This window comes from Myxine glutinosa, chromosome 10 (assembly GCF_964187855.1).
Source record: "Myxine glutinosa chromosome 10, kmMyxGlut1.1, whole genome shotgun sequence".
Taxonomy (NCBI): domain Eukaryota; kingdom Metazoa; phylum Chordata; class Myxini; order Myxiniformes; family Myxinidae; genus Myxine; species Myxine glutinosa.
Genome location: NC_136270.1, coordinates 66,234,630 through 66,256,106, shown reverse-complemented (window position 1 = coordinate 66,256,106; position 21,477 = coordinate 66,234,630). Strand labels below are relative to the sequence as shown.

Genomic DNA, 21,477 nt, shown 5'->3' with positions numbered 1-21,477 from the left:
CCCTCACCCCTCCCCGCCAAGACGCCCCCTCGCCCCTCCCCTCCTAGACTCCTGCCTCACCCCTCCCCTCCAAATCTCCCCACCCTCATTGCTTCTCAATTTCCCCCCTCTCACTCCCCCTCCTCAAAGCGTCCTCCCCGCTTCTTCCCCCTTCAAACTCTCACCTCCATCTCCCCCAACCTTCTGCCTCGCTCTTCCCCCTCCTCAAATAACACCTCATTGTGGCTCACCCAATCACCATCAAACCTTTTGTCCACCCCATCCTTCCCTTTCTCCGAGCTATTCTGAAATCTCTGACACACCTTCAACAGCTCTCCCTACCTCTTCCACCTCTTCCACATCTTACCCTACCCCTCCTCCCCCCTGTTCTGTATCTGATGCTCCCCCTTCCTCTTCATTAACGGTATGGACCTCAAACATCCGGGGCCTTCGTTCAAACTTAACTGATCTCTCCATACAGGTTGCTTCTGTCAAACCAGACGTGATCTGCTTAACAGAAACTTTCCTCCTTTATGATGTCTCTGATTCCATAGTATCTCTCCCGGGCTACTCCCTCCTCCGGTATGATAGACCTGAGCCTCGTCCTGGAGGCGGGGTTGCTATCTTTATCAAAAACTCTCTTCCTCACTCGCCCTGCACTGCACTCTCTCCACCTCACCCCCAGGAATACCTCTGGCTACGGCTTCCCCTTCGCTCCCACCTCTTGGTCATATGTGTGTTGTACCGTCCACCAAACAGTGATGACTCCATCTACATCTCGCTGTCTGATGATATGGACCAACTTCTATCTACTCATCCCAACTCTCTCTTCCTCATATGTGGTGATTTCAACTGTCATCATGCCAGTTGGCTGGGTGTGGGTACTGTTGGAGAATGTGTTAAGACTCAGGAGACTCCAATATGACCGAAACAGCTTTATAAAGTAAGGATTTATTATCATTTGGTAAGTCACTTGTTTCAATTCAATAAAGACTACAATAGCTAAACGGATTGTTAATTCAAGTCGTTGGTTCTTCTTCTTCGGCCGGTCCTCTCTCAGCGCTGTTCACAGGGTTCCGTTCCGTTCCGTAGGTCAGAGCTTCTGGTGACAAGTCTCCTGACTCATAGTTTGCTCTGGTTTATATGGGCCTTGTCACGCTAATCCCTTCTCCGCAAATGCCCCGAGGTCATGCATGCTCGCCCCACTGGCACCAGCTCGCTCCCCTCCTGCTGCGAGTTCCATTTACCAAACAATAGGGGGGTGCTCCAGCCTGGGGCTGTGACCAGGTGGACAAGAGATTACCATGTTCGTGCACATTCTTGGCATTCATTTACGAAATCGTCTATCTGCTTCGTTACCAGTCTTAATCAATGAGTTACCAGTGCCAATCAATAAGTTACACTGAGTTACACTTCCACAATTCCCTCATCTTTTTGTTTTTGTTTATATTAACCATTAATCTAAACATCAATATAAGTAAACAATCAATCACTACAAGTACACATCATTACAAGTATAAGTAAATAATCATAACTTTGGTAATCAAATTCCCTTAGGCATACACCGTCATCCTGCAAGAATCACAAAACATTTCGTTGGTCATGGCTCCTTCCATATTGTTCAATCTATTGCATTTGCATCACAAATATCTTTTCAAAACAACACTTCACCATCACCAAGAAACAACAATTTCACTTCATTTTCAAGTTTTGTAAAGCATCTGCACCATCTGGCAAAAACGTTTGCCTCCACACAAATGTTGACTTTGTTTGAAAGGAAGGGCTGATCACTTGTGTTTGAATTCAGGTATGAAACATTTTCTTCTGTCTTTATGAACACCTGCACTACTTCGTGTAGGATTTCGCTGTTGTGGTAATGGTGCGGAGTCATAGACTGACCCTGCTCTCCATGTAGCATTCTTGCCACTCTTGCTGTGAACCATAATGATTCCTTGAACAAGGCCTTCGCCCAGTTGTAGTCGACTTGCCTCCTCCCTCATTATGAGTGGGCAGCAAGTGTTGGTGTAATGTTGATTGGCCAGCAAGATGTGGAACAGGGATGCCGGATGCATCCACAATGATGTTGGGACCATGGTGTTCAGGTCATTCATGGTCCTTACCAGGAGCAACCAGCAGAATCGTGCACAGCTGTTGTGACAAGGGCACAGCCGTTTTTTTGCAGCTCCATGCTGGTTCCCCGGACGTTGGTGAAGTAATAACATATGTCCCCGCATTTCACAGAGGTTGCAGGTAAAATGTCGTTGTCCTGCAACTTCTGATGTGATGAATGTTCGAAGCCTTCGAACAAGAGTAAGTGATCGCCTTTCTTTCATATGTTGCAGTGTGATCCAGGCAAATGGTCACATAAATTTCCTTGGTGAAGGTAAGCATTCATCTCCAAGTTACCCGGCAGAATGTCTTCATCATTCTTTGAGAAAGAGGGTGTATGCCACGATTAACTTCATTTTTTAGCCACAAATTTTCTTTCTCGAACGTCTTCCCAATTCCGTTAGCACCCCCTTCAAATGTGATCTCGTCTTATCCTTATGCTCAGTCACATCTGAATCTGCTTTCCACACACACTGAATCAGATAGGGTACATCTTACCATGAAATCAGCATAATCATGTATATCTTCCGACAGTTTCACATTCAACAATTTGTTGTTTTCCCTTACAACATTCAAAAAGTTATATTCATTTATATGCGTCACACAAATAATATTCAATCAGGTATGTATTTCACTACTAAACTAAGAATAGCATCCACAATTGCTTTCAGGTTAATATAGTTCAAAAATTAACTTGTGCAGGTATTTTAGCACTACTCTAAGAAAATAAATTGTATATGATTACAATCACAAACAGGAATATCTAATTCCCAACAACAATTTTCCCAAACCAACAAATTAAGCATAATGTATTATTACCATAATTCCTCTCCACTTTTCTTTTTCCTTTTTTTTTTTTTTTTTTTTCCCTAACAGTGTGTCACTCGTGGTGATATGAGTTCACTGATATTGTAATTGACACAACTCATAACATTGTCGTTATGCCATTATCTTAATTCTACTGTATTCATTTGCAACATCACTTGATTTAATCTTTTTATCTCAGTATTTATGTCGCCATAAAAGTCTTCCTTTTCTGGTTCCACATTTCTTTCCTCATTTGTCACTTCATGCGTTATCATCGTGTTGTTGGTTGCCTTATTCAGACACACCGTCACTAAGGCTTTCAAGCAAGCCACCACTAAAACAATTGCCAATATAACTACTAAACCAACAAACAAGTCTGCTACTCCTTGTATATATTCATACCTATGACATAATTATATGTCGATGACATTCAACATTATATACCAAACTAACAAGCTTCCTAAAAGGTAAATAAAGAAAATCCCTTAATATGTAACATAAATCAGATTATTTGTCTTACCCTGATCCCCCTATCTCCCGGGGTTGAACTCAATCCCCTGATCATGAGTGTAGTTGTGATACATTTTTCACTCATGTTGTATTAATATCAGCAGGTAATTGTATGTCATGTAGGCAAATAAATGTCACTATCCCAAGTAGGAATATCACATGTTGAAAATGTAATGTTTATCAATGCAAGGGGTGTTAAAATGTAATTCAAATGACTGTAAATCACGACTATCATTTATCTGCCACTGAATGTTCTGCTGGGCTGCTAGGTGCAGCCTCATTTTCTGTGGGATCGTCCACCTTAGCCCCATGTGCTTGCTTGCAATGAGAGGCATGAATCCAACTTTCTATTTTGGGTCCATATTTGTTTCTATTCTTATCAATCTCCTATGGTTTATCATTTCATTCCAAGATACCGCAACCAAAGGTTTTAACCAAAGCTCTACCAAACTATTTCCAATTTGAAAAAAAAATGCCAGTGAAACAATGATTCGAAGAATTAACTTCAAGGGGTCAATAAATTTATTCTATAGCCAGATCTAATTTTCCCATCCAATAGTTTGCCTTGCCACATGTCATATTATAACACTTTAATAACCCTTCGAAAAATGTTTCCCATCTCAACAAATTTCCTTTTTTCAAATAGCCATGTGTAACTTACGTATTTAACTACAATTTCCTCTCAATTTGTTTGGCCTAACTGGCCGCAAAAGTGGCTGCCAGCATGCAGTACCGTTTTTTATCTACCAAGGAAGTGTTCGTCCACACAAGACCTCTACCAAAATGTTGTTTGTAAAAACAAATCTGGGATTTCTGATTACATGGATGCACACTCTCAGGACATTTTCAGGCTGCTGTTAACAATCCACTACGATTAATTAATTCCTTTACCCACAATCAAATAATTAGTACAAATTGAGGATATTATCCCTATCACATTCTTTTATAGATTCATTATGTTGGATCAAATTTTTTTCAATAATTTTCCACTGCTGTAAGGAAGAACAATAGCTCTCATAAGTCTTAGTAATATCGTACTTAATTTGCCCAGCATCGAATAATTTATTTACTATCCTTTCTCATCTGTTAACCAGTGACTTTGTTTGAACTCCAGAACTGAAAACCCACAATAGTTCAAACCAGCAAAATTTTCTTTACTATTTTCCCATATCATCTATGCCTAAAACACATCCATACATACAGCACAATTTATATGCTGATAAAATTCAAGTTTATATATATAAAAATCCATGAGCAGAGTACTCTGGGAAGTCAGTGTAAGACCTCTCCAAAATTTGGCTAATTTTGTACTCCCACATTTTTATGAAGCTCATATCCATAAATAGCTTTGATTCTCATATAAATTCGATCACAATGGAATCCCAAGATTACTCCCAATTTTACTATTAATGAATAGCTGCTCATAACTCAGCAAATCAAATCTTTATTCTCCATCTCTCATGACAAAAGTGATAATTTTCATAATCAAATTATATTTCTTTTTTTTCTTTTTTACGAATTCTCTCGATATGCGATCCCATCCCCATGGAACTATCTATTTTCCAGACAAGGCACACTGTCGGTGTCAACAGTCTTGTAAGATTGATACACAAAAACACTAACATTGACACACAAAATACCCACACACACGTGCATTATGCGTATTTGTTTGCGTTGGAACCCTTATTTACAGATCCGGATGGGTGTCAACTTTATTTCAATTTCTCAAAATTTGTCCTTCAATTTTATAAGCGCTAATACACAAATGGACCAAAAAGTTTATTTTTAGAAAACCCCTATGATGTCACATTGAAATTACCCTTTCAGTTCCCACCATAATTTATCCAAATTTGACTACACACCCATTTGCATGTCAGTCGACCACTGACCTATCAATCATGTGGAACACTAGTCCGAAATTCCCACCTGATCATCATGTGACTCTTGTCAGTTGGTTTCAAAAATTTGCAAAGCAATTGTTCCAACTTTGTAAATTTAAAATTTTGTGCCCAACATTAAAGATCCAATTTCGGCATTTGATCAATTAATTACTAATTTGCTTACAAGCAAAAGAAAAAATGAATAATTCTTGCTCCGAAAACCTTTTCAGACACAAGAATCATCGACAGTTATTCATGTTTGTCCAGTAATCTAATCTGTTGAGGTCAATCGTCATTTGGGATTTGCCGCAATGAAGGCCTAATCATTGTCTGAGGTATCGGTCAGCACTGGTACCCTTGATCTTAGTTTACCCTATGAACTTGTCTTCCTTTTGGTATACGGACATCCTCTTTTCCAATGTCCCATCCGTCCACACTTGAAACACCGGTTTCTGTCGTTGCCTGGTCTGTGCACCTGTGCACTTGTATTGCTGGGCTGCATCTCTACATCCCTGAGTTGCCACTGCAATCTCTCGTTATCTCCCGAAACACGAAAAAATTCTCTGTACCGTCCTTTTTGGTGAGACAACTGGAAATCAGATGGGACAACTGTCCCTTTCATTCCTAATTTCGAGGGCAGTTGTGCATTTGTCTCCTCCACTGTATCCTGTATCCTTTTTATTTTAAGTTCTAGATCCGTTATCCGTTCTTGCTGTTCCCGTTGTCTGGATTCACCATCCCAAAGATGGAATGCAAGCCAGTCTACCGTTAGATTCTGTCTCTTCCTGGCTTTCAATCTTTGTTCCAATCTTTCCAATCGACTTCGCTCAAATGTACCATCTCTTGGAAACTCCTCATCATGTCCCTTTGTCCACAAATACCAATTCTCGACCTGTCTTATAGCTTCGGCACCATAACGGTCGTACATATGATGTGTACAAGTACCTTTTTGTGGAATCTCTGGTTGTCCTTGTGTATTCTTGCAGGCTCCATTTCCCATTTTGCCTTTTATCAAAGTAGCGTTAGATGTGTTGTAGTTTGTTCCTCTAAAGCTTCTCTCGTACCTCCAGGAAGGATCTCTCCACCTGTTCAAACGGTGATTTCCATAGAATCTCTCTCACCTGTGGCTTTTGCACAATCCAATCTCACAGATCAGTATTTGCCGATGAGCCAGAGGGTCAGTATGAAATGGGTGAATCCTCAGGTGTCCGCTCTGTTGAAGGGGAAATCATACAATGGTAACCGCACATATATATCTATATATAAACTCACCACCTTGCTCAATTTTCCAAGGTTGTCTTCACATTGATAATATCTCACAAAGATATTAAAGCTTCTTTCTTGAGACCGCATTTTCATCAATCAAACGATCAATATATTCAATTTAATTTATTCAATTCAATTTATCTAGTTAAATTTATTCAATTAAATTCAATCAATTAGATTCAATCAATCAACAATTCAATCAATTATTCAATTTCAATTAATTCATCAATATTCATCAATAAATCAAATTAATCATTTTGGATGACTCCTTGCATAAGCCCTTTCCCCAATGATGTCAGGACAGGTCCATCCATTGACTGAGATCGAATCTCATCGGTCGTCACCTCTGGTTCATACCTCATGTCAATTGATGAATCACCGTCCTGTCCTAGGGTCATATCTGACATATTTCCCCATTTTGCCTGGTCTCCACAAATTTTCTTTGCAACCACTAAAGGCAACTCATCCTTCATTCGTGAGACTGCCAAAATGGATGGCAGATATTAAAGTTCTTTGGGAAAAATATCTCATCATTTTTCTTTTAATAGTACCCAAATCTCTTGGCAATATAAATTTCGTAAAACTCCTGAAATAAGACTGTAAAATTCCTTCAATCATGCTAAATTTTGAAACTCCATCGCTTGTAACACCCAATTTATCCCATAGGGCTTGAAAGTTCTTTCCCAAGTTCATGCAATCATTCTGCATTTGAACCCTATGATATCATTCATAATAATCATCATGATTTTATAGTCATGGTCCTATCATAATCATCTATTTAAAACGAATATTTCCTTTATCACCACAGCTATGTGGTATAATCAACAATAGAATAAAACTGTACATAGCAACAGGCTACCTCATGGCCACTTAGTATACCTATTGACAATAAGTCATAACAATATCGAATAATCATTGAACAATTAAAAAATCGCTTCCACTGCTCCAGCCGCAGCATTCGTCATTTTGTCTGCTCATCCGCATGACCAAAACGAAATAAAGGGAGCTCAACCATTACAGAGCGCTTTTAATGGCGCATGCCATAGGAACTCAACGCAATTTCGACTCGGCCAGAAAACGAGCAAATTTTGCAGGATGTTAACTGGAATTAGTCGTGAAAATATATCCAAAATATACAAAAATACACACCCACAAAAATAAACAACAAAACCCAAACAAACCCAAGGTCGACCATCTTACACAGTAAATTACATCATTTCAGCATTGTATCGATTGCTGAAATATTCCAGGGTTTATACACACCTTAAAAGAGGTATGCGTGGTGTTGCCCCCTCCCACGTTTATTCCAGGGTTTATACACACCTTAAAAGAGGTATGCGTGGTGTTGCCCCCTCCCACTTTTAATTCCTCATTAAATTCCTCATTAGATTACTCATTAAATTACTCATTAAATTACTCATTAAATTACTCATTAAATTACTCATTAAATTACTTATTAAATTACTCATTAAATTACTTATTAAATTACTCATTAAATTACTTATTAAATTACTCATTAAATTACTCATTAAATTACTCATTAAATTACTTATTAAATTACTCATTAAATTACTTATTAAATTACTCATTAAATTACTCATTAAATTACTTATTAAATTACTCATTAAATTACTTATTAAATTACTCATTAAATTACTTATTAAATTACTTATTAAATTACTCATTAAATTACTCATTAAATTACTCATTAAATTACTCATTAAATTACTCATTAACTTACTTATTAAATTACTCATTAAATTACTCATTAAATTACTCATTATCTTAACTTACATAGTTTCAGCATTGTATTGATTGCTGAAATATTCCAGGGTTTATACACACCTTAAAAGAGGTATGCGTGGTGTTGCCCCCTCCCACGTTTATTCCAGGGTTTATACACACCTTAAAAGAGGTATGCGTGGTGTTGCCCCCTCCCACTTTTAATTACTCATTACATCGTTTCAATTAAAAACATCGCTTCTACTGCTCCAGCCGCAGCATTCGTCACTTTGTCTGCTCATCCGCATGACCAAAACGAAATAAAGGGAGCTCAACCATTACACAGCGCTTTTAATGGCGCATGCCATAGGAACTCAACGCAATTTCGACTCGGCCAGAAAACGAGGAAATTTTTCAGGATGTTAACTGGAATTAGTCGTGAAAATATATCCAGAATACACAAAAATACACACCCACACAAATAAACAACATTTATTCCGTTCAACAGAACAAACATTTCCTATATCATGACATGCATGTCTTCAAAATTATATGACCAAGAGAAAAAGTAAAACTAATTAAAACTGCGAGCAGTGATGATCCGGGGACCATACCGCTCCATCCTGATTGGACGGGTGCATGCTAGAGTCGTTAACAACGACAGTCCAGATCCGATTGTTCAAAATTTCAACTCAATCGATCGAAAAATGAACGCAGGGATGCATTTTAAAGGTGCAGTGGCACTAACTGAGTTGCCACGAATATGGCCACGAAATTGCCAATATGGCCATCACAAAATATTTTCCTTAATCAATTGGCTCATAGCATAACCAATCTGCAAGTATCTCATCCGAAGATGTATCTCTGAGGAATTGTAATTAAATAAGTCATTTATAAATCAACGAGTTAATTTATTAAATGATTAATCAATAAATCAAAATTTTCCTTGACAGCCACATCACTTGGTCAGTGTGATGTCCAAATATCAGCTTCCTTACTCAAAAGGTGCCTGAGTTAATGTAATGTAATTACTGTAATAAGATTACTGCAATTACTGTAATGATTACTGTAATTACTGTAATTACCGGAACTGTAATTACTGTAATTACCTCAGGTAATTACTGTAATGTAATTACTGTAATGTAATAAGAAATGTTATTAATTAAATAAGTACTTCATTAATCGCTAATAATTAAATAACTCGTGAATTCTTATCCGATTTACTTAACATTTGAGTGTCCCCAAAACGTTGGAGCAAAACGTCGCAACAACGAAAGTGAAACGTTGTGGCGACGTTGTGGAAACGTTAGCAAAACCCAACATTTAAATGTTCCCAAAACGTTGGAGCAAAACGTTGCAACAACGAAAGTGAAACGTTGTGGCGACGTTGTGGAAACGTTAGCAAAACCCAACATTTGAATGTTCCCAAAACGTTGGAGCAAAACGTTGCAACAACGAAAGTGAAACGTTGTGGCGACGTTGTGGAAACGTCAGCAAAACCCAACATTTAAATGTTCCCCAAAACGTTGGAGCAAAACGTTGCAACAACGAAAGTGAAACGTTGTGGCGACGTTGTGGAAACGTCAGCAAAACCCAACATTTAAATGTTCCCAAAACGTTCCAACAACAAGTTCCAACAGCAAGTTCAAAATCCTCAATTTCCATCCGATTTACTTGACATTCGAATGGGATTTAAATATCAAGCACAGGGAGCAGAGGAAAAACACGAAAAAGCAACAGCCCTGGCTTTGCTTCCTGGAAGCTTCCTGGAAGCTTCCTGCAAAACGCTTTGCTTCTCGCAAAACGTCCGCCAATGGGAACTAGAGGGAGGGAGGGAGAAGGAGCGGGAGCAAGAGACAGGTAGCCGAAATGGACATGAGGGACAGTGAGGGCGTGTCGGTATGCAATTTTCATCCAATCGCCATCTTTCACAATAATTCTGGACCGGCATGAGATGGCGTTGTCTGTCATTAATTTATATTGTAATCAAACGAGTTTTAGACATGGTGGGAAAACTGAAAAAAAAAAAATTTTTCCTCTCCTCCACCCTTTTTTTTTTTTTTTTTTTCTCTTTCTTTCTTACTTTGGACCCACGGCTTTCGTCCTACACAATTCCGTTTAATTTGTCTAAATCCGACCAGTCGTTCCAAAGATATAAGCCGTTTTGTCGCAATACCATAAATTGGAATGAGGTAAAAAATATATATATATAAATATAACTCCATTTCCCGGCTCCCTGTCGCACGCCGAGCAAGTCGCGTGCTTTGAGCAAGTGCAAAAAAAACAACAAAAAAAAACAAGTGTAAACTACTTTACACGTGTACGGGTGTGTAAACGAGTGTACCGGCCTTACACGACTTGGAAGCAGATGGTCTCATGGTGCACTCACGGGCCATCCGCTCCCAGTTCACAGCAAGGCCCTTAATAACCAGCGTATTCGCGTGACTATGCACTAATCTTCGCAAAGACGCAGTCTCAATCACACAGGCGAATGCAGACAGACATTCGTTCGCTTCGCGCACATCAGTGGCGCGTGTCAGAAGAATTACGCAGCGCAGGAAAAATACGTATTTTACAGAAATCATGAGAAAAACACGAATAATAGCTACAATCGTTTAAAACGTTCCATCCGTGACTTTGTCCGCTTATTCACTATTCCTGATTTGCCATCAAGGACCTCGATCATTCCCCGGCGTACTAACTTCCGCTTTTGTAAATGAGTTACGACTCAAAGGAAAAAGAACAAGCAGACATTTTGTAGGACGTTACCTCGGACGATCGTTAAAATCGTTACATCTTAATCATACAAAAAATGGTTCTTTGGGTAGTAGCCACAGCACCCGGGAGTACCAGCTCAGCAATGGTTCTTTGTGATCCACTACCCAGCACCCTAGACCAACTCAAATGGATCTCTGTGTCGCGAGCACATCACCGGAGCCAAAAGGTCTCATCTATATCTTCCTTCTGAGGGCTCTCCTGCACCAATAGTGCGTGGAGAAGCCAAAACACCACTTTCTCCATATACTGTACATACAAAATAACTATACACAGGTTCGTATATCATAATGGTCAATCCACAAGAAGCCATGCTTACCTTGGCGACCTTGTCGATGTCCACTTGATCCACGTACGGTAGCCACCAAGTTGTTGGAGAATGTGTTAAGACTCAGGAGACTCCAATATGACCGAAACAGCTTTATAAAGTAAGGATTTATTATCATTTGGTAAGTCACTTGTTTCAATTCAATAAAGACTACAATAGCTAAACGGATTGTTAATTCAAGTCGTTGGTTCTTCTTCTTCGGCCGGTCCTCTCTCAGCGCTGTTCACAGGGTTCCGTTCCGTTCCGTAGGTCAGAGCTTCTGGTGACAAGTCTCCTGACTCATAGTTTGCTCTGGTTTATATGGGCCTTGTCGCGCTAATCCCTTCTCCGCAAATGCCCCGAGGTCATGCATGCTCGCCCCACTGGCACCAGCTCGCTCCCCTCCTGCTGCGAGTTCCATTTACCAAACAATAGGGGGGTGCTCCAGCCTGGGGCTGTGACCAGGTGGACAAGAGATTACCATGTTCATGCACATTCTTGGCATTCATTTACGAAATCGTCTATCTGCTTCGTTACCAGTCTTAATCAATGAGTTACCAGTGCCAATCAATAAGTTACACTGAGTTACACTTCCACAGTACCTCTCTCACCAGCCATGGCTCCTCAGCAAAGGACTTCTGCGACTCACTGGGACTGACACAATCTGTCAATTTCCCGACCCGGATCTCAGTCAACGGAACATCTTCTCTTCTGGACTTGGTTATGACTAACTTCCCTGAAAATGTCTGCTGCTCTTCTTCTGCTCCGATCGGATCATCTGATCATGTCCTTGTTAAAGTGGACATCTCTCTGACCATCCTCAGGGAGCCTGCTCAGCGTCGACGAGTCTGGCATTTCACTCAGGCCAACTGGCACGGTCTTCAAGCAGCCATCAATCATCTGGACTGGTCTCCCATCTCTACCACCTCTGACATCAACTCATCCTGGGAATTCTTCCAAAGTAAATTGCTCTCTCTCATGCACAGATTTATCCCATCTCGTCTTCAGTTGTCATACCCTTCCTCCCATCCATGGTACACGGAATCTTGTGGTGAGGCTGTTGCCCAGAAACAACTTGCCTTCGTCTCCTGGAAAGCAAATCCAACGGAAGGAAATCTCATTTCCTTTCACAAAGCCCGAAACAAGTGTGTGTCCACCCTCAGGAGAGCCAGGAAACAATATCTCTCCGTTCTCAAGACCGAACTCTCTTATCTGTCTCCCTCTTCCAAATCCTGGTGGCGTCTGGTCAAATCCGTTTCTGGTGTTTGTTCCCCCTCCATCCCCTCCCTTACCTCAAACGGCTACACAGCTGACTCCGCACGTGAAAAAGCTGAATGCCTCAACTCTGTGTTTGCCTCTAAATCTTGTGTCCCAAACCCATCCCTCTCTGTACCCACCATACCCAGTCGTACCCTGCTGCTCCTGGACTCTGTGTCCTTTCCTCCTGACAAGGTGGAAAAGTTTCTGTCAACCCTCGACTCTGATTCTGCAACTGGACCCGACGGCATCAGCCCACGGGTCCTAAAATCCTGCTCTGCTGCTCTATCTCACCCTCTCTCTGTTCTCTTCACCCTCTCTTTTGCTCAAGGTCAACTGCCATCTGCTTGGAAATCAGCCAACATCACCGCTTTGCACAAAAAAGGTGCAAAAACAGATCGTAGCAACTACAGACCAATCAGCCTTCTCCCAATTATCAGCAAAGTCATGGAATCCATCATTGCTTCGGATATGAAATCTTTCCTCTTCTCCAATGGCTTGATCTCTGATCATCAATTTGGTTTCAGACCAGGTCACTCTACTCTGGACATGCTGCTTCTGCTGTCTCAACAATGGATGGAGGTCCTCAATGCCAAAGAGGAAATTAGAGCTGTCTCCCTCGACATATCACGCGCCTTCGACACGGTCTGGCACCCCGCTCTGCTCACCAAACTCTCCTCCTTTGGTATCCATGGAAATCTCCACGCATGGCTGGCGGACTTCCTCTCTAGTCGTCGTCAACGTGTGGCCCTGAATGGGTTTCTCTCATCTCCTCTTCCTGTTCAGGCTGGAGTTCCCCAAGGCAGTGTTCTGGGCCCCGTGCTTTTTCTGGTCTTCATCAATGATCTCTCTGACTCTCTCGAAAATCCTCTCTATCTCTTTGCTGATGACTCCACTCTCTGCCGCTCCATTCCTCTTCCCTCAGATCGGCAGTCTGCTGCCTCCTCACTCTCTGAAGACCTGGACAAAATCACAGACTGGTCAAACAAGTGGAACATGTCTTTCAATCCTGACAAATCTCACACTCTTACTATGTCTCTCCGAAAATATCGACTGGACAACCCTCCCATCTACTTTCTCAACAATCCTCTCCAAGAAGTTCTGTCGCTCAAGATTTTGGGTCTCACTATCTGCCATGATCTTTCTTGGGAAAACTACATTTCCAAGCTGGCCTCCAAAGCCAGTCGCCGACTGGGCATCCTCCGTCGTGCGAAGTCCTTCCTCTGCACACCTGAGCTCCTCACCACATACAAGGCTTTCATCTGCAGCTCAATGGAATACTGTTCTCCCCTATGGGCCGGTGCTCCTGCCTCACACCTAGCTCGGCTTCACGCTGTTGAAACCAAAGCTTTCAGAATTATTGGAATCTCCCGCGATGAAGCTATCTCTGAGGGCCTTTCACTCACTCACCGCAGGCAGGTAGGTGGTCTTTCTGTCTTCTACCGACTCCTCTCCGGCCTTGCACCCCCAGCTCTCTCTGTGCTCTGTCCCCCAAATATTCCTACAGGTCGCACAAGATCTGCCAGCAACCCTCTGATGGTTAAACTGCCGAAATCTCGGCTCTCTGCTCACCTTCACTCTTTCATTCCTCTTTTCTCCCGCCTCTGGAACAAACTCCCTCACTCCCTTCAATCCCACTCCTCCCTCCAGGTATTTAAAACAGCTGTTCACCACCATCTCTTATCTTCCCCCATCCAAAACCTTGATCTTTTCTACCCACGCTAATTCACCCCAGATCCACCTTGTTTGAAATTCCAACTTCTTTCCTGGAAGTCCTGGCAGTGTCCATATGTTTTATACCTCTCCCACCGCCCCCTTCCCATGCCCCCCCCCCCCAAAGCCCTCGCCCTCTCTCAGATCTCTCGATGTCTCCATGTCTCTCGGTCCCTGCTCTCAAATGTTGTGTTTGTGTCCTTCCCCCTCTCTCCCCATCTTGTCTACCGCTCCCGATGTTATATGTTTTATGTGTCGGTTTGTCTTTCTGTGTGATTAATGTTCGCTCTTTCACGAGCCTCGATCTTGTATACAAAAATAAAAAGAAAAATAAAAAGACAACTTGTTACCCGAGCCAAATAGGCCTGTACTTACACACCAGATTCCAATTTGTTCGTGATCCAAGCACGGAAAGACGAAATGGGAGACAGACAGCCTAGGTGAGTGAACGGAGCTCAATTTGGAAAGACCCCTCAGTATGAAAGCTCACGTTAATCAAATCAGTGCTGGCCAGCCTCTCCGCTGAGTCTCCACAGGATCTGCCTCCCAAATATCGCTCAGAGTCGGATCCCACTTCTGACACCATCCTGATGAGAATAGAACCATGTTCCACACCTTGAGCTCCTGGGATAACAAGATTTAATGATGAACCAATATCACAGCGCTGTGGAGGGTGTAAGAGTCATACCATTCACAATTGAACAGCATGGCTCCATACACTCCTAGAAAATTGGCAACCCAGAGTTTCTTTATATACACAAAATTATATAAAAAATCTCCGCTGAAAAATGAGCGCGGACAAAGAAAAACGGGCTAGACATCTCCCACCGAGACCCTATCTTCTTTGGCATGAGCAAAGGGAAAGATGCGGGAGAAAGAGCACTGTGACATTCTCAAAACTTATCTTTCATGCTGGCCTTTGGTCAAGGACAGACAGACGCGTTTTCACGAGGGGGGTCTAACAGAGCAAGCAGTTTCACTATCTTTCTACATTCCTTGGCACAGTTGGACAATAAAGCATAGTTCAAAAGCAAGAGGGAACATAGTAAGCTTAATCCTTTTCACAAAGCAACCATTATTAAATGCAAACCACAATTAGATAAGACACAACCTAAGGCATGATCTCGACATATACATATATACATATATATATATATATATATATATATATATATATATATATATATATATATATATATATATATATGTATATATATATATGTATATATATATATATGTATATATATATATATGTATATATATATATATGTATATATATATATATGTATATATATATATGTATATATATATATGTATATATATATATATGTATATATATATATATGTATATATATATATATGTATATATATATATATATGTATATATATATATATATGTATATATATATATGTATATATATATATGTATATATATATATATGTATATATATATATATGTATATATATATATGTATATATATATATATGTATATATATATATATATGTATATATATATATATGTATATATATATATATATGTATATATATATATATATATATATATATATATATATATATATATATATATATATATATATATATATGTATAATATATATATATATATATATATCCAGCCAGCATTTTACACAGCCAAAATACTCATTACTTAAATTGAGATTTTGTCCACATGAGTCGATAAAGTTAGTACTTTCAGCGCGTCCAAGTAGATATTTATTTGTAGGAAGGTGGAAGTAATTTATCAATGCCGTAACTATTAAGAAGCAAAGTGTTGTTATATTTTGCTTGCTGTATAATTCTTGCGTTAGAAATCCCCGTTCATGTAATGATTATTTATTTGCATTCAATTTGAACTCCTTTTGATGGAATATAGATGGGACTGATCCATTTTTCTGGTTCTTTCAGGATGGGAGAGCCCGACGAGTGTGCCGGCATTGTATCCTTTCTCTGCTCACCGGATGCTTCTTACATCACAGGGGAATCTGTCGTAGTGGCTGGTGGATTATTTTCCCGTTTATAATATGAAATACAAGTTGTTGGCTCTGGCTTGCTCTGCAAGAGTAAAATACGCAAATAGTGTAATTATCTCGAGTTGGCAAATGCATTTTAATACAAAGCAATTAAATTGGATGAAGAGGTGTATAACATAACATAACTTGGGGTATGGTTTATATACTCGGGCACTCAATGGTTAAAAAATTTATAAACTTAACTTTGGATGAAATCTTGACCTAAAGTTTGTAGATTTCTCTATTTGAAGTGTTTTTGTGATGCACAATTTGGATGATTTACTCATAAAGTTACAATTTATCGGAAAACGTGGTCCATGTTTTGGGCTAAATATACTTTTACAGAGGCGCAACCTTTTTTTACAGAGGCACAACCAACAGATATATTTTTTACAGAGGAACACAACCTGTGGTGCTTCAACCTCACAACCGAAAAGTAGTGCTGATGTCATCGTAGAGGTTAATAAAATAATTAAGTAGATTTTACCGAAATATTTACAGATAATAAAATTAGCACCATATTCTCATGGCAAAAGCTGTGGTTGATTGTTTTTATTATTATTATTATTCTCGCCAGATGAGTGAGTATTGCATTTGGCTCCATTTACTTGTTTGTCTGTTTGTCCGCACATCATTTGCCAACGTAGACGATAATTTTTGCATGTTATCTTATTTCATCCAAGTACCTCTATAAAGTATGTACAATTAGAATGCGAATATGTCTATGAAGTATGTACGGTACAATTAGAATGTGACTACGCCTATAGAATACGTACCATAAAACCACGCGAAACAAGTCCAGGTGGAGGTATGAAATCTTCGATTGTTTTTCTTGTTTCTAGTTTTTCTTGTGGTGGGATTATGAACTTTTACGCATGAGGTTAATCGTGCGTATTTCATCTGTTGCTGTATACCTGTCTTCTTCCAGGGCTTTAATGGAATGTGGAGCATTTTTGAGCACTAAAAATCAGTATGATTGAATAAAATGAAAATTCTATCGTGCAAAGTTGGATATGCAAGTGTAAATAAATGAAAAATAAATAAGCAAAAGTCGATCAACATTTGGGAGGGTGGTGTGACATTTTTTTATATTTATGTTGAAGGTTCCAGTCATGGACTATATTGTCCTCATCGAGGCCAGGCCAAATAAAAGAGCTGCATTGATAGAAAAGTGAAGAAAGAGAGAAGAGTCTGAGTTTTTGAGGAAGTAAAAAAATCTGCTTTTTGAAAAGGGGAAGGTCATAAGTGTTTGGAAAGATATGTGAAGGTAAAGAGTTCCATAGTTTGGCAGTGGAGGGGAAGAAACAAACATCATAACGGCCCAACCTTGAGTTGCCAATAGCCACACAATAATCATGAGATGTAGTGGCTTGTTGAGTATTCTGTGGTCTTGCTAATGACGGATATACACAAGCAGCAGGTTCTTGGGAGCAGAAACCGAAGTAATATCTGTAGAAAAGAGAAAGAGAGCCAACTTTGTGATGTAATTCGAGTGTGTCGAGTTTTGAGGCCAGATTTGGAGAGTTGATAAGTCGGATTACTTTGGATTCAATTCTGTCCAGTAAGTGTGTGGAGCCAGAACCTCCCCAGATGTGAGAGCAGTACTCTATACAAGGACGAATCAATCCTTTATATAGTTGAAGCAACTGTTGAGAGGAGAAGATTCTTTGACATCTGAATAGAACTCCCAGTTTCTTCGAGGCAGATTTAGCTATTTGTGTAATGTGTGGATTCCAGGATAGATTTGAAGTTAGGGTAATACCAAGTAGGTTTATTGTATCACATGGTGTAATTGTGGAGCTTTCAAAGGAGATTGGAGAGTTGAGAGGAGTTTTAGAGAGAGAGATGGGAAAAAATGTAGTTTTAGAAGCATTAAATTTAACGTGATTACATTTGCCTCACTGGGAAATCTTGTCCAAATCCGAATTTAAAGAGGTGGTTGTGATAAAACGAGATGCAGATCGATTGAGGGAAAATGGGGCAGATGGAAAAAACATGGAGGAATGCAACGTTGAGTCATCAGCATATGAGTGCATTTGGTTATTTGTAGAAGAAAGAAGGTCATTGATAAAAAGAAGGAAGAGTGTTGGAGACAGGACAGAACCCCGAGGAACACCGCTGTTGATGGGGAAGGAGGGAGATGTTGAGCCATGGACAATTACAGAGATAGAGCGGTCAGAGAGAAAGCTCGATATGAGAGAGCAGAGTGAAGGAGGAAAACCGAAGAGAGGGAAGCTTGGATATCAGACCCCAATGCCAAACTCTGTCAAAGGCTTTTGAGATATCAACGCCTACAACAAAGGATTCCCCAAAGTCTCTCAGAGAAGAGGCCCAGACATTTGTAATGTAAGAAAGGATATCACCGGTAGATCTTGCATTGCGAAAGCCATATTGATGTTCAGATAGAAGACTGTGGGATTCAAGATGCTTGAGGAAATGGTTATTGAGAAGACAAAGAGATCCATGGAAATCGATATTGTCGGGATTGTCTCATCTTGAGATGAAATCGGGATTGTCTCATCTCTTCTACCTGTGGAGGCTGGAGGGCCCCAGGCAGTGTCTTTGCCCCTGTTAGGGAACCTTTTAACTCAACCCTTAAAGAGATTTCTCAAGACGAGGCCCAAACTCAGAGGCAACAAGAAACTCGTTCTATTCAAGTCAAGGTTTATTCCGAATTTGGAGAGAACTTGTTACACAAAATATAACCAAGATATGATGCGTCGTTTGGATAAAGAATTCTCTCTCTTCTCTCTTCTCTGTTCTCTCTTCTGCTCCCTTCTCTTCTCTCTCAGCCTCGGAGCATTTCCCTTAAGTAGACCTTAGCTGCTTTGATCTCAGTCGAGTGGTCTTCAGGGGTCAACACGAAGCTTCGCGGACTCCAGACTCTGTGGCACCCAGGCCATCTGGTTTTCATCATGAAACGACTCAGAAGCATACCATAGATGACTATCAGATGCGAGAGAGAAGAAACCCTTTATTTTAGCCCCTAGAGGTCAATCCACTTTGACCTGCCCAATCACACTAATGGATGAATGCATTGAAATCCGGGCTGAGTCAACACTCTGCCTTTGGGCTTCTCCACTTAAGGGCAAAAAGGTTATATCTCCCAGATGTCCCCTTATTGCTTCAATTCCATTCCCAAGGCCTTGCTCACGCTGCAAGCCTTGAAAGCACATTCTGGTTTTTGAATACTGATTTAACAGTGGGAAATAACTTGCCTCTCCACATCTTTTACAATTCCACAATCCCTCATTTTTTTATCTTTGTTTATATTAACCATTAATCTAAACATCAATTGCAAAATACTCAAACCACAAATTTGGTAATCCAATTCCCTAAGGCATACGCCGTCATCCTGGAAGAATCTGATCACAAAACATTTCTTTGTTCGTTGACTCTTCCCATGTTGATAATTCAGTTCATTTCATTTGCATCACAAATATCTCTGCAAACAACACTTCACCTTCATCAAGACACAACAATTTCAATTCATCATTTTAAAAATAATAAAGCATCTGCAACATTTGGCAATACATTTTGCTTCAAAACAAATGTTGACTTTGTGTTTGAAAAGATGAGGCTGATCACTTGTGTTTGAAATTCAAGTATGAAACATTTCCTTCTGATGTCATCATAGCACCTACACTATTTTGTGTAGGGTTCTGCTGTTGTGATAGCTGAGCGGAGTCATAAACTGACCCTGCTCTGCATGTAGCATCCTTGCCACTCTTGCTGTGAGCCATAGTAGATTTGAACAAGGCCTTTGTCCAATTGTAGTCGACTTGCCTCCTCACTCATCATGAGCATGGAGCAAGTGTTGATGTGATGTTGGTTGACCAGCAAGATGTGGAACAGAGATGCCAGATGGATCCACAACAATGTTAGGACCATGGTGTTCAAGTTGTCCATGGTCTATACCAGGAGCAACCAGCAGAATCGTGCACAGCTGTTGTGGAGGAAGAAGCACAGTCGTCCACTTACAGCTCCATGCTGGTTCCCCGGATGTTGGTGTAGTAATGACACACGTCACCGCATCCAGTAAAAGTCGCAGGCAAGATGTCGTCCTGCAATTGCTGACGTGATGAATGTTCGAGGGATTCGAACAAAAGTAAGTGATCGCCTTTCTTCCATATGTTGCAGTGTGATCCAGGCAAATGGTCACATAAATTTTCCTTGGTGAGGGTAAGCATCCGTCTCCAATTTTACAAAGGAGAATGTCTTCATCATTCTTTGAGAAGGAGCGTGTATGCCAAGATTAACTTCATTTTTTTGCCACAAATTTTCTTTCTCGACCTTCTTCCCAATTCCGTTATCACTCCATTTGAGATGTGATCTGGTCTTATCCTTTACTCAGCCACATCTAAATCTGCTTTCCACCCATACTGAATCAGATAGGGTACATCTTAACATGAAATCACCATATTTTAACGAATCATGTATTTCTTATTTGAAATTGCTTTCAGATTAATATAGTTTGAAAAATTTAACTCATGCAGTTATTTCAACACTACTCAAAGAAAAGAAATGCATTAATAATGAGTGTGTATGATTAAAATCACAAACAGGAATATCTAATTCCCATCAAATTTTGCAAACAAGCAAACTATGCATAATGTATTATTATCAGTTCCTCCGCACTTTTTTTTTTTTTTTTTTTTAAAACAGTGTGTAACTTGTGGTAATATGAGTTCACTGATCTTGTAAAACTGACACAATTCATAACATTTTCGTTATGCCGTTATCTTAACTCTACTGTACTCCTTTACAACATTACTTAATTCAATCTTTTTAGCTCCACATTCATGTCATCATAAAAAGTCTTTCTATTTTGGGTCCATATTTGTTTCTATTCTCATCAACCTCCTATGGTTTATCAATTTGTTCCAAAACACTGCAACCGAAGGTTTAAACCAAGGCTCTACCAAACTATTTCCAATTTGAACTTCTGATGTCATCATAGCAGGGGGGAGGAGGGGTAGGGTAAAACCGAAGCTCCACACGGTCTCCACGTTTTTCGAAGTTAAGTCTGTTCACAATTGTATTTTGTCGAAACTGTATTTATCTTTCGGTGTGTGAAGTTATTGTGTGCAACTTTGGTTGTTTCTCGGTGTTTATCTTGCATA

The 21,477-nt window shown here is 40.0% G+C and overlaps 1 protein-coding gene across 5 annotated transcripts in view; it reads left to right on the top strand.

Annotated features, from left to right (window-relative positions):
* The window catches only part of LOC137434149 (dehydrogenase/reductase SDR family member 4), a 106,004-nt gene extending 88,589 nt beyond the window's left edge, over positions 1-17,415 (top strand). For 3 of the 5 annotated variants that reach the window (XM_078785744.1, XM_078785742.1, XM_078785743.1), the window contains one exon: positions 665-997. In XM_078785744.1, coding sequence (XP_078641870.1) covers positions 665-926 — 262 coding nt within the window. In that variant the 3' untranslated portion in view covers positions 927-997. Of the gene's footprint in view, positions 1-664; positions 998-16,250 lie in introns of those variants that run through there. The other 2 variants (XM_068126860.2, XM_068126862.2) reach the window with 1 other exon arrangement.
* Positions 17,416-21,477: the final 4,062 nt, after the last annotated feature.